General features: G+C 50.2%; 1 protein-coding gene across 1 annotated transcript in view; it reads right to left on the bottom strand.

Moving 5' to 3' along the window:
• Positions 1-205: 205 nt before the first annotated feature.
• Positions 206-11,711, bottom strand: part of Fbxw4 (F-box and WD repeat domain containing 4) — a 111,001-nt gene continuing 99,495 nt past the window's right edge. The window contains exons 7-9 of the mRNA XM_004659425.2: positions 1,706-1,846; positions 1,066-1,207; positions 206-882 (exon numbers count right to left, since the gene is read on the bottom strand). Of these exons, the coding sequence (XP_004659482.2) occupies positions 763-882; positions 1,066-1,207; positions 1,706-1,846 (403 nt within the window). The 3' untranslated portion in view covers positions 206-762. The remainder of the gene's footprint in view (positions 883-1,065; positions 1,208-1,705; positions 1,847-11,711) is intronic.

The following is an 11,711-nucleotide window of genomic DNA, read 5'->3' as shown; positions in this document are numbered from 1 at the left end:
AATAGCCTGGAGCCCTTTCACAGTCCTGTGTGCATACACCTCAAGGGGTGAATGGTCAGTGGGGGTACTTTCTAAAAAAAAGAAGCCTTTGCACTGTGGGACCCAGCATGTCCTTGTCCTTTTACCTGAGTTTACATTCCTGAGTTCACATCGGATGTTTTGTCTTCTGGGGCCTCCTAGAATAGTCTACCAGTGAAGAACCAGACCGGCAAAGAATCAAACTTTATTTTTACAAAATTGAAAATAGTAACATGTCTCCACAGCTAGTCTGAGTTACATCAGAATCTCTCTTTAAAATTTGCCCAGACTAGCTCAGAACTCAAAACTGTTAGGTTCCCTTTTTCCTTTCTTTGTTTCAAAGCAAACCTAGGCTAGTGCCCCAGAAATGAACCCCTAAACTCAAGAGGCTTGTAAGAAGTGTGTTCTGATTGAGGAGGTGGCTGGTGCCAGCAGTCTCATCTCTTTCCAGCTGGGAGCACTTCACCCCGAAGGCAGGGAAGAGGGACTGGCCTTTGTAGGCCAGGCCCTTATTTTGGCCCAAAAGGGTGCACACCTGGGTTCAGCAACACATTCTCAAGACCACAGGTCCTGGGAGGACCCACTTCTCTGGTGAGCCCCAGTTCTGAGGTGCTGGTGCTTCAGGTGCTTGAGCACTGCTGCCACAGGTCTAGGAGCACGGGGGAGGGGGTGTCAGTGCACCTGCCAGGCAAGAGAGTTCCCTGAGTAGCTGGCTTCTCCACAGGCACAGGCACTGGGGACCCGTCAAGGGTTTTGAAAGTCCAGGACGTGGAGGTTGTAAGACAGCGCGGCATAGAGATGCTTGGTGGTGAAGCGCAGGCAGTACACAGGACTGCTGAGCGGGGTTGATGTCAGTGGGAAGGCCTAGAAAGAAGAACACAGGGGTGATGAGTTTTCCAAATGGGAATTGGGGTGCTCTGATGCAGGATCCCTAGGCCCAGTGAAATAGGGGCATGAGCACTCTTTCCTTGAATATAATGCTCAGTCTCAGATGAAGCCCATAATGACTCCTTACATCCCAGAGGCATGAGTAGGCAAGACACTTACATGCAAGCAAGCCCTCTGGCGCCGGTCCCACAGCCGCACAACACCATAGTAGGAAGAACCTGTGGCCAGCAGGTGGTTGCCGTCTGTCTGCAGACAGTAGAGGGTACTGTCATGGGGCTCCTCCCACTCCATTACACATTTCCTGCCCAGGAAGATACAAATGGAGGTTTGGTGCCCTCTTCCAGGGTGCCCAAACTTCCCCAGGAGCCTGGAAGAGGGAGACAAGGTTAGAGAAGTATACTGGGCTGGGAGGGAGAAGCCTGAACCACCAGATTCTTTACCAGCCAAACCTAACAGGAGAAGACATTCTTTAAAGATATCTTCCAAGCCCTGAACCATGGAGCTGGTATGTATGCCTACATTTGTGTTTTCATCTGGTAGGCTAATTTGTCATAGGACCCATGGGATGATAATAAAGTCCTAAGGGACAGTTCCCTGCTGGCTGCAGAGGCTCTGAGAAATGCCCACCTTTATCAGTCTAGACCACAGGGACCAGGGCTACCCAAGGGTAAGGAGTCTGAGCTTGACATGACCTTGTTGACATGAAGTTTCTGGGCCTTAGGCTGACCCAAAACTGGAAGAAGGACCCAGACTGGCACGGGGTTTCCATAGGTCCTCCCCACCCCATATACTCACTCACCGAACACTAGTGCGGAGGTCCCAGTAGCGAACGTAGGTGTCATAGCCACAGGACAGCAGTGTGGAGGGGGACTCATACATGACATCCAGCACCCCAGCCCCTGGGGGAAAGTCACTTCCCAAATGTGTCATCAGCTGTCCACTGGGGAGAGGGCATTTGGTGAAAGGCTGTCCCCTTTGGCCATGCACATTCTTTCACTCTGTAGATGACGTCAGGCCTTAGGGATGTGCAGCTTGCTCTCCTTAGCTGGGAGACTCCCTGAGGAAGGGTACTGAAGGAGAAACCCCAATTCCCTCTCCAGCCACAAAGCCTAACCAGCAATAGCAACCACCCCTCCCCATAGGATCTTAGCCCCCAGCTGAAGCTTCAATGGGAGGAACACCATAGCCCCTCCACACCTGCATGCTGGCTGCCTGTTCCTTCTAGGGGCAATGAATGAGCCTTGCTGAAGGGGTGGGCCCCTCACATGCACACATTTGTTACTTTATACTCCTTGATCCTGCAGGTCATGCAGTTCTGAGCTGCCCGAGTCCAGTGCCTTAATTCCTGCCTGTAATCTGGGGCTCAAACCTCATTGGGGATAAAGACCACACAAAGGGAGAATGGGAGTCCCAAGAGATGTTAAAACAAGTAAACACCTTTGTGTCTAGGGAGAGAAATCGCTGAGAAAGCAGCTTAGCGCATTGGTCCCTGGTGTTCTCGGCCTCTGGCCCCCAGCCCAGGGCTAGCACGCCTCTGTGATCACAGCCCCCAGCCTGCTGGGCTGCAGCCTGCTCCCCCACCCGCACCCCACCCGGTGGCCGAGAACAGATTACCGAGAAGAACAATTTCTTTGTGACTGTGTAATTCCCTCCGTGACCGCGGCAGTGGGTAGACCCCTCACCCCATGCCAAACTCCTAGCAACCATGTAGGGGGGCCTCCTTGCCCTAGCAACTGCCCCTCAACATCAAGTGCACCCGCTAATCCCTGCGGCCAGGGGATGGGTGGGTGGATTGAGCTTCTGCAGAATGACGGGAGAATGAGTGAGAAGAGGCACCTTCTGGACCCAGTGTCTCAGTATTCTTCACCCCCTCCCTAGTGGTGTGACAGGAGAAACAAGGCCTTGGACACTTCACAGGATACTCAGGTAAGAGACTTGTATGTGGGGCAGAGAGGACCTCATAGCCCCAGGAGCCCAGCTTTGGCCCAAAACATGTTCAGCAAAGGGCTGGGGGCAAACTGCACTGACTGCCAAAGCAAATGTCAGAAAGCAAACTTTAGCTCCAGGCTTTCTCCCTTACTCAGACCCTTAACCTCCTTCTCCCCAAAGAAGCCACCATCTTTTCTAAAGGCATTGGAGGAGACAGCTGAGTCCCTTCTGCCCACTTGGCCTTTGCCTGTGAGTCCTGGGCCTCTAAGGAGCACTTCTGTGTACTACAGTTAGGCCTCAAGTTAGCACCTCAGTGGCCCAGTGCTGGTCTAGCTTGTCTGTTAGGGACTCATACAGGCCACTAACATTGCTCCCAGAAAAGTTCTACCTTCATGAAATTCATGAATTCATGACAGTCACACATGGGGGTGTTCCTCTCCATCTCACAGGTACATGCACATTTGTGTACTTGTAGACACACCAGGTGGGGGCTGATATACACAATTCTCCTTCCTGATTTGGAGCCCCTGCCCACTCCATTAGTGAGACTGTAAGGAATGATTGAGGAGTTTTCCCCTTTAATCTATAGAAGTAATTTCATGTTTGTTTGAAATGGAAGATGAAAGGCTGGTGGGAGTGGAGCCCAACGTGGCCTCACCTGCCCATTCTGTCTTGGGATTCTGGGAAGGACAGCTGGGCACCTGCAGGACTGGTAGAGTCAGCAGTGCAAAGGGGAACACTCAGACTGAACCCCCAATCTGGGTCCTTCACAGTGTCTAAAATACAGAACAGCCCAAGTCCTATGGGGGAGACCCAAAGAAGGACTCAGTGAGGACCAGCCCTTTGGGGCCAGGACAAGTCCTTGGAGCTAGCCCAACCAGGGCTGAGAAGTTTCTCTGGGTCCCAACTGGCCATATACACTCCAAACAGGGTTTAAGATACAATTTCTTTTGCCTTTGGGCCCAAGACCCTCCAGGCTCTCTTGTACAGCACTGCAAGGTTAAGTTCAGAGTATAAACTGACACACCAGGCTCTGGGAAATGGCCTGTCTCTTCTAATAGTGGCCCAGCAGTGCCACAGGAACCCTGCTGGGGCTTTGATTTGGGAAAACAAACAGAAATGGCATCGTGGGTCCTGCTCAGCCCCCACCCCAGGTCCAATTGAACTAGAAAACGAGCTCCACTGCTCTGGTAGAGGGAGGACTAGTCCGACAAAAACTTCCAACTTTGGGGGAAGGAGGACAAAACAAGCTGTCTGTCTCCTCATCCCCTCCTCCTGTGCTGTTTTTCTCACTGCAAGTGTGTTCTTGTAAAAACGATTAGATTGCAATTTGTATAACGTGGTGACCCCCAAATTCAGACATTTCACCCCTTTTCTCTGGAAGGAATGTTAAGAATGCTTCTCGGCCTCTCACTGTGGCGGGGGGGTGAAGGGGAGTGTGCAGAACCTTGGCTGTCCCACAACTTGTGTGGGAAAAGGGCTGCAGCTAGGAGCTCAGAGCCAAGACAGGAGCAAGGACGGGGGCCTGTCACTATAAAGGGCCAGACAAAAAGTCCCTTCCAACTACTGCAGACAAAGCCCGGACCTCGAGGAGCTGCTCAGTGCTGGGGTCCTCCACACCCCAGCCTCCTGAGCCTCTAGCAATTCTCTCCCGACCCAGGAAAAGATAAAGACAGATGTGGCTGCCTACTACTGCGAACCTGATGAATGAGACAGGCTTGTGGGGGTGAGGGGAGCTGAAAGAGACATGTTCCCTTGACTTAGGCATGTGCAGCTTCCTCTGGAAGCCTGACTACTTGGGCAAGAAGAAGCAAGCACGGTGAGGTCACGTTAAGGAGTCTCTAGCCATGTCCCTGGCCCAATTCGCCCTGCTGCCCAGGAAGAAGGAAACTGAAAAAAGCAATGACCCCCACCACCACCACCACTGTGGGGACAGTACCTGTAGATGGGCACTAGCCCTGCAAAGTCAGGACACTTGTGCTCTGCTGCACTCTTATTCTAGCCTACACCCCTTCCCTGGACCCAGGGCTGCCACAGGCCTGAAGGACTGCTGTGTTCCTGAGGCACTGCTGGCTCCCATCTCCCAGCCCCACAGCTAAGGATGCTAGTAACACTCATACCATTTTCAACATTCCAGGTGCCTGATGCTTCCTGGAGTCCCTGTTGTGCTCATTCTTTTGGGTGCCAGGGCACTTCCTCTGGCATGTACTACTCTGAAATATAATAGTGGCTTTTAGGAACAGAGGATAGAAGGGTGGCAGGCAGTTTTATTATCTACCACTTCTGTTCCCCAAAGGGCAAATGGCTTGAAACTGTAACCCAGGCATCATGATCACTAAAGAATGAGAAGGCTTTCCTTCTACCCCCTTCCCTGCCTTCCTTAGCCATTAATTGAGCGTTTTCTGTATACAAAGCATTGAGCTAATCAGAAACTACAGGGAGAAGTTAGCTGTGCCTATAAAGGAGACACTGTCCCTTCAAGGAGTTCTCAGTTCTGTGAGGGAGATAAGTCTGAATGGTGCATGCAACTAACAAAGTATGACTTGGTAGGTACCACAGAGAGAGAGAGAAGAAAATTCTATCAGGGAACCGATAACATTTTTAGCCGAGGAGAAAAACAGTCTTTGTTGACTGACTGACAGGCATTGTCTGGGGGATTTCCCAGGGCAGAAGGAGTAGCAGTGGCAAAAGTGCAGGGCTGGGCAATCAGGCTGTTTGGAAAGAAGCTGATAGTCTGGTTTGGCTAGAGGCTCGGTAGCATGAAATAGGGTCTGACTTCCAGACCACAGGGCCTTTGGGAGCACATCTTCACCTGTCATAGAATGCCAGGAAGCTTTTGGGAAGAGTAGTTGTCCCAGTTCAGCCTCCTGATTGCATATTAGAGAACCAAGGACTAGGGAGGAAGTATCTTAAAGTCACACACCAAGAGAGGGCAGAGCCTGGATCCATGAGCTGAGCTGAGCTGAGCTCAGAAACATCCTGGTACTGGCCTGACAGGAATGGGGGAAGTCCAGAGGAACCGTTCCCTTATGTGTATGGTGGGGCTAGGTTGGACAATTGTACAGTCACCTGGTAGCAGAGTAGCCACCACTGCAGCAGCTGATGACTGTGTCCATGTGTGTGGCAGGCACTGCGCTAAGTGCCTCTTGTACTGGCTCAAGTGATCCTTACAGTGGGCACCTGAGGTATCTTAACCCCACTGTTCAGAAGTGTAAGCCAAGGCCTGAAAATTGTATCTGGTGGTAAGCAGTAGTCTGGCCCACAGTCAGGTTCATATGCTCTAGAGAACATGCCCCCATCTTCACAGAAACCACAGTCACCCAGTTACAGTCCCCTTGATCTGTCCAGTTGCATAGTCAGTCTTGCCTTTGTCACCAAGACTACCCTTCAAGCCCTTGGCTATGCTTTCCAGGCCTCAGCACCTGCCAGGTGTCCAGAGGTAGCCCACCTAGAGGTGAGAGAATCAAAAGAACAGATCCCAAATCTAAGAATGTTGATGAGAAGACCCTGGAAACTTCATTCCAGCCTCCCACTCCATCAGGTGAGAGGAAGGCACATAACTTCACGTGTGTGTGTGTGTGTGTGTGTGTGTGTGTGTGTGTGTGTGTATGCGCGCGCGCGTGCGCGAACAAGCTCTCATCCCCCACCGTGCATGCACTAGCACACACGTGTCCAGACACAATGGCTCAAAGGCTGGGCAGCCCACTTTGTACTCCTAACAAGGGGACTGTAATTACAGGAAGGGGCAGCAGGCAGATAAAAGGATACAAAATTTCAACATCTGTTGCCATAAAGGGATAAGGAGAAGCCAAACGCAAAGTATCAGTTTGGTGTCAGTGGGCAGAGAGCCAATTTCAAAGGGTTCAGGGGGACAGAGGGGACAAGAAAGCAAAAGGGAAGGGGGAGAGCGAAAAAGAAATTACAGGGTTGTCCTTGAGGAGGCAAAGAAGAAAAACGAATGAAAAAGCTGCCAGTAATACAGGTACTTTAAAGAGGAGCAGTTCTTATAATCACCTTGACTGAAGGCCAGGCCCCTGTACGGGGGGAGACAGCCACACCTGGGTGGGATGGGTGAGGCATGGTGCCCTCAGAGAACTAGCCTATATGCTCAGGCCATGTCCACCTCTAGGGCAGGGAGATGAAGCTGCATTCCCAACACACGGGGGGGAGCTGGGGCTGACCAGGTGGCCCTTACACTTCTTAATGGAAAAGGCCACCAACTCCAGCCACAGGGTCAGATCAGGGCTTCGTGATTCATGAGTTTCTTTATGCAGAGATCAGTTCCAGGCATGGGGTTGTCCTGAGAAAGGCCTCACTCAGCTCCTGTCAGAATGGGTGGGAAGCCCATTCTATCTCTGCCTTTGTTGATGAAGAATTAGTAGCTTTGAGATGGGAAGGAAGGCATAAGAGGAAGCTGGGATGATCCTGGCCTCCTTAGGAGGCAGGAAGGGGATGTGTGCAAAGCCATGCATATACTCACACAACTGCAGGGTGGCAGTGACCAGCCAAGAACTCTATCATAGGAGCAGCCAGGTCTCGAAAGGCCCCCTGCCTGACAGTTCTCAGGATGGTTTAGGGCTAGTGGCTGGATTCACTGGGACGCCTTCAGGTCTGGGATCACAGGCTTCTCTATGCTGAAGCTCACCTGCTCACAGCTACAGCAGTAGCTCCTTGCTCTTGAAGCACTAACACTGGACCCAGCTCAAATGCCCCTTAACAGAACATTGCAAACGCTAGACAAGAGTAGACACATGGGATATGTGGGAGGGGTGTACATGATAGGAGACTGCTTGGACCTACTGAACTGTCCCGCTGGGAGGAGTGTGCCACACAAAACATGGCACCTCCCCTGTGGACTAGCGAAGAGTCCTGATAAAACAGAGGACACAAAGTGGGCCTTAATTCCGCCAGGCTACCGAATTCAGGAATAGGATGGCTTTGGCATAGTTCCTTGGGACCTAGAAGGATCATTTCAGTGGTCAGCTTCCACCAGGGTCTATTAAGATAGAAGTGCAGGGCTGGGGAGGTGGCTCAGCACTTAAAGGCACTTGCTTGCAATGCTTCTTGACCCAAGATCAGTTTCCCAGTATCTAGGAAAAAATCAGATGCACAAAGTGGCATATGCATGTGGAATTCATTTGCAGTGGCAAAAGGCTCTAGTGTGCCTATAGTCTGTCTCTCTCCCAAATAAATATCCTTTTAAAAAAATGACATCAAAATAGGCTGGTTGGAAAGAAAAAGGGATTCAGTCAAGAGGAGATTTGGGAAAGAGAAAGGGAGAGTGGTAGGAAAGGATTATGATCATGATATATTGTCTATATTTATGGAAGTTAATAAAAAGCTTTTTTTAAGTGCAGGAGAACTCGGCACTTGAGAGTTGAAAACTAGGCCCAAAGATCATCATCTGTCAGAAGCAGGATCCGGTGGCACCTCAAGGTGAAGGACTCCATCTTCCCCATTGGAAAACCTCTATCCTTGGGGCCAGCCCACAGTGCCCAGTTCCAGTACAGAAAGAGGCAGTAAGGGAGGGGGAGCAACCAACACCACCTTTTCTCCTGGTGCTTAGGCCCTGGGGAGAGTAGTCCCTAGAGAATTTGATGAAATGAGGGGCCCAAGTGTTCCCTGAAAGGGGTCTCTAGATGTTTTGAAAGAAGCAGAGATTGCCTGAGATGGGTAACTGAGAGACAGATGTGATGTTTCCAGAGAGGACAGAGCTGGTGCCCAGTGGAATGCCTGAACCTCCAAGGCACCCCAGCCCCCACCATCACCCGAAGGCAGCCCGGATACACAACCCCCCCTGCAGTCCCCCCCCCCCCAGTCACAGCACACATAAAAGAAAATTCAGACACTGCTCAGGTTTCAGTGGTGACAGGTTAAAAGCAAAGAATCCAGCCAGCACTGCACACCGCCGAGCCTGAATCCTGCCTGAGATGCTACTCCACCTTGTAGATTGCCTGTCAGTCAGGCTTTGGTGTTATTGAAAGATCAAACTTTGTCCTGCCTGTTCATTACCTTAATCCTGTTTTCTACATGGCTTTATTATCTGCTTGGGCTTCTCTGGGAAAGATAGCTCCAAGTGGTCCTGACCATTTCCTCCCACCAAGGCAGTCCTTACTCCCTGTCTCTTCTCAGTCTACAGGCCTGGAACCAAGGAGTCTAAGATGATGCCCAGGGTGGCCCTGCCACATGCAGAGCCCGAGGGCTAGCCAGAAGATACAGTGACTGTATCTCATGTGGCAGCAAAAAAAAAAAATCAAGGCCACAGTTGAACTGGGCCCATTCTTCAGTGAAGTCCAGTGTTTGGGGCTGGTAAGGGTTATATCTAGGGATTTCATGAGAGAATGACATTCTAAGAACTGTTGTCTTAGGACTCCATCCTGACAGTAAGTTCAGGGCAACCACAGGCAGCTCAGAGATCCTCCTATCTTTGAAAACATGCTGGACTCTGGCAATGAACCCAGAACACCATCTCCCCTAAGCCCTGGCAGGAGATGGTGCTAAGCATGAGACCCAACAGAAACTGTCAAAAGAAGCCCACCTGGAGCTCTCAACTTCACTGGTACAGAGGTCAGCAGTTTCCTTTCCCCAGCACTGGCCAGAGGCTACAGATAATCTGGGGACTTAGAGGCTAGGCCTCCACAGCTTTTTGGTCCTAGTGTGAAAATACTTGTGATGGGCAAAGGGCAAGAGGATGCAGCCTTCATTGGCTGAAGGCTCACAAGAGGCTAGGCAATGTATAGAGCATTTTTCACAGTAATTTAGTCATACTACTCTGGTAAGTAGGGCTAATGAACTCCCATTTTTCAATTACTCCTGGAAACTAAATCCTAGAAAGGCCACTGATCACAGGGCTAATAAGCAGCAGAGTAGTTCTGGGAGCCAGCTTGTTGGACCACACAGCCTCACAGCTTCTGCACATGACCCTGTTTCTTTCTCACCAGGGAGGGCTCCTCCTGTCTCAGCCTCATTCACATGGGAGAAGGGCCAGTGGCAGGAGTTAATGAGAATAAATTTCATAGCCTGGAGGATGCCAACATGCTGGGGAGCGCTGGAAGTTCCAGCCAAGCAGGCAGTGGTATGATGAGACTGCTGACTACATTAACAATAGTTGATCTAAAATGAAGGGGATGACAGGGCACACTCATAGCACACCACACTTGCACTATTCTATACTCAAGGGAATAAAACCAGATGAATAGGGCAGCTTTCAGGTGAAAATGGTCCTGAAGCTAGTGCGAGACAACACTGTCTGGTACCCATCCAGCCACTGCCTCCGTTGTTTCTTCTTGACGAGACCCTTCCTCGTTCTGTTGTAGCAGCGGCCCTCCTCTACTACCAGCAGTGTCTGTGGGAAACCAGCTCTCACCCCCCCCCCCCCGGCCAGGGATGAATAAATGGGTCCTCCCTTGCTTCTTGCTTGGGTTTGGTTTAGGGTAGCCTTCAACATAATTTTGGCTATTAAGCCCACTCAGGTACCTGGGAAAGGATTCTTCATCTTAAAATGGGGTCCCGGGCAGAGAAAGGTTCTCTTCCTTCCTTCTTCCCTCTGAGGGGGAGCCTTAGGAGTTGGTGGCACTGCCCTAAGTAAGTTTGAATGCAGGGACAAAACCCATGATAATCAACTTGAGTGAATATAGGCACTCATGATCTGGAGCCACTAAACCCATCAATCATGGAATCACCCAGCCACCAAACTTCCAGGCTCCTTGCTGTCTAAGATCATCATAATCCCATTTTTCTTTGAGCCATCATGAATTAGGTCTTCACTACTTATAGCCAAAGGCTATGGCTGCTCTGTATAAGGAACAACTGAAGAACCCAGAGCTTTGTACCTAGATGAAAGATGACCTATAGTTTCAGACATCTAGAGGTTTGTCCCACAGGAGAAAGGCTCCACTTGCCTTCTTGCCTAGACCCACAGCTCCAAAAAGCAAATCTACCTTTGTAAAGGGAGGCATTCCAACCTTCAGACCTATCCAGATGTGTGTGGGGAGGTAGTGAATCTCCTGGGCATGCTTTTAAATGCTGTAGAAAAAATATGCTCAGTTAAAGCATCTAGTGTTACAAAGAAATCCTTTTAAAAAAGAGAGCACAGCTAGATGAACTGAGGGAGGAGGCAGCAAGAAATATGCTTTCCTGCATCTGTAAATTATGGCATTTAAAGATTCATGGCTAGGGCTGGAGAGATGGCTTAGTGGTTAAGGTGCTTGCCTACAAAGCCTAAGGACCCAGGTTTGACTCCCCAGGACCCACAAAAGCCAGATGTGCAAGGTGGCGCATGCATGTGGAATTTGTTTGCAGTGGCTGGATGCCCTGGAATGCCCATTCTGTTTCCTTCTATCTGCCTCTTCCTCCCCCTGGCCTCCCCCCGCTCAAATACAAAAATAAATTTAAAAATATTTAATCTTGGTGTGGTAGCGCACTGCCTTGGGAGGCACAGGTAGGAGGATCACTGAGAGTTCAAGGCTACACCAAAATGACAATGAATTCCATGTCAGCCTGGGCTAGAGTAAGAGCCTACCTTGAAAAACAAAGGAGAGGAAAAAAAAAAACAAACAAACAAACAAAAAACAGAAAAACCAAGATCTATAGGAAGAATTTACACTGGATCAAAATTTTAAAATGACTAGAGAGATGACTTAGCAGTTAAGGCACTTTGCCTGAAGCCTAAGGACCCAGGGTCAATTCCTCAGTACCCACATAAGCCAGATGTATGAGGCGGCACATGCATCTGGAATTTGTTTGCAGTAGCTGGAGGCTCTGGCACACCCATTCTTCATTTTTCTATCTGCCTCCCCGCCCCCCGCCCCCGCATCAGATAAATAAATATTAAAAAAAAAAAAATTTACACTGGCTGTGCATGGTGGCACACACCT

This window comes from Jaculus jaculus, chromosome 1 (assembly GCF_020740685.1).
Source record: "Jaculus jaculus isolate mJacJac1 chromosome 1, mJacJac1.mat.Y.cur, whole genome shotgun sequence".
Classification (NCBI taxonomy): Eukaryota; Metazoa; Chordata; class Mammalia; order Rodentia; family Dipodidae; genus Jaculus; species Jaculus jaculus.
Note: the sequence above shows the minus strand (reverse complement) of the source record. Positions and strands in the feature narration are given on the sequence as shown.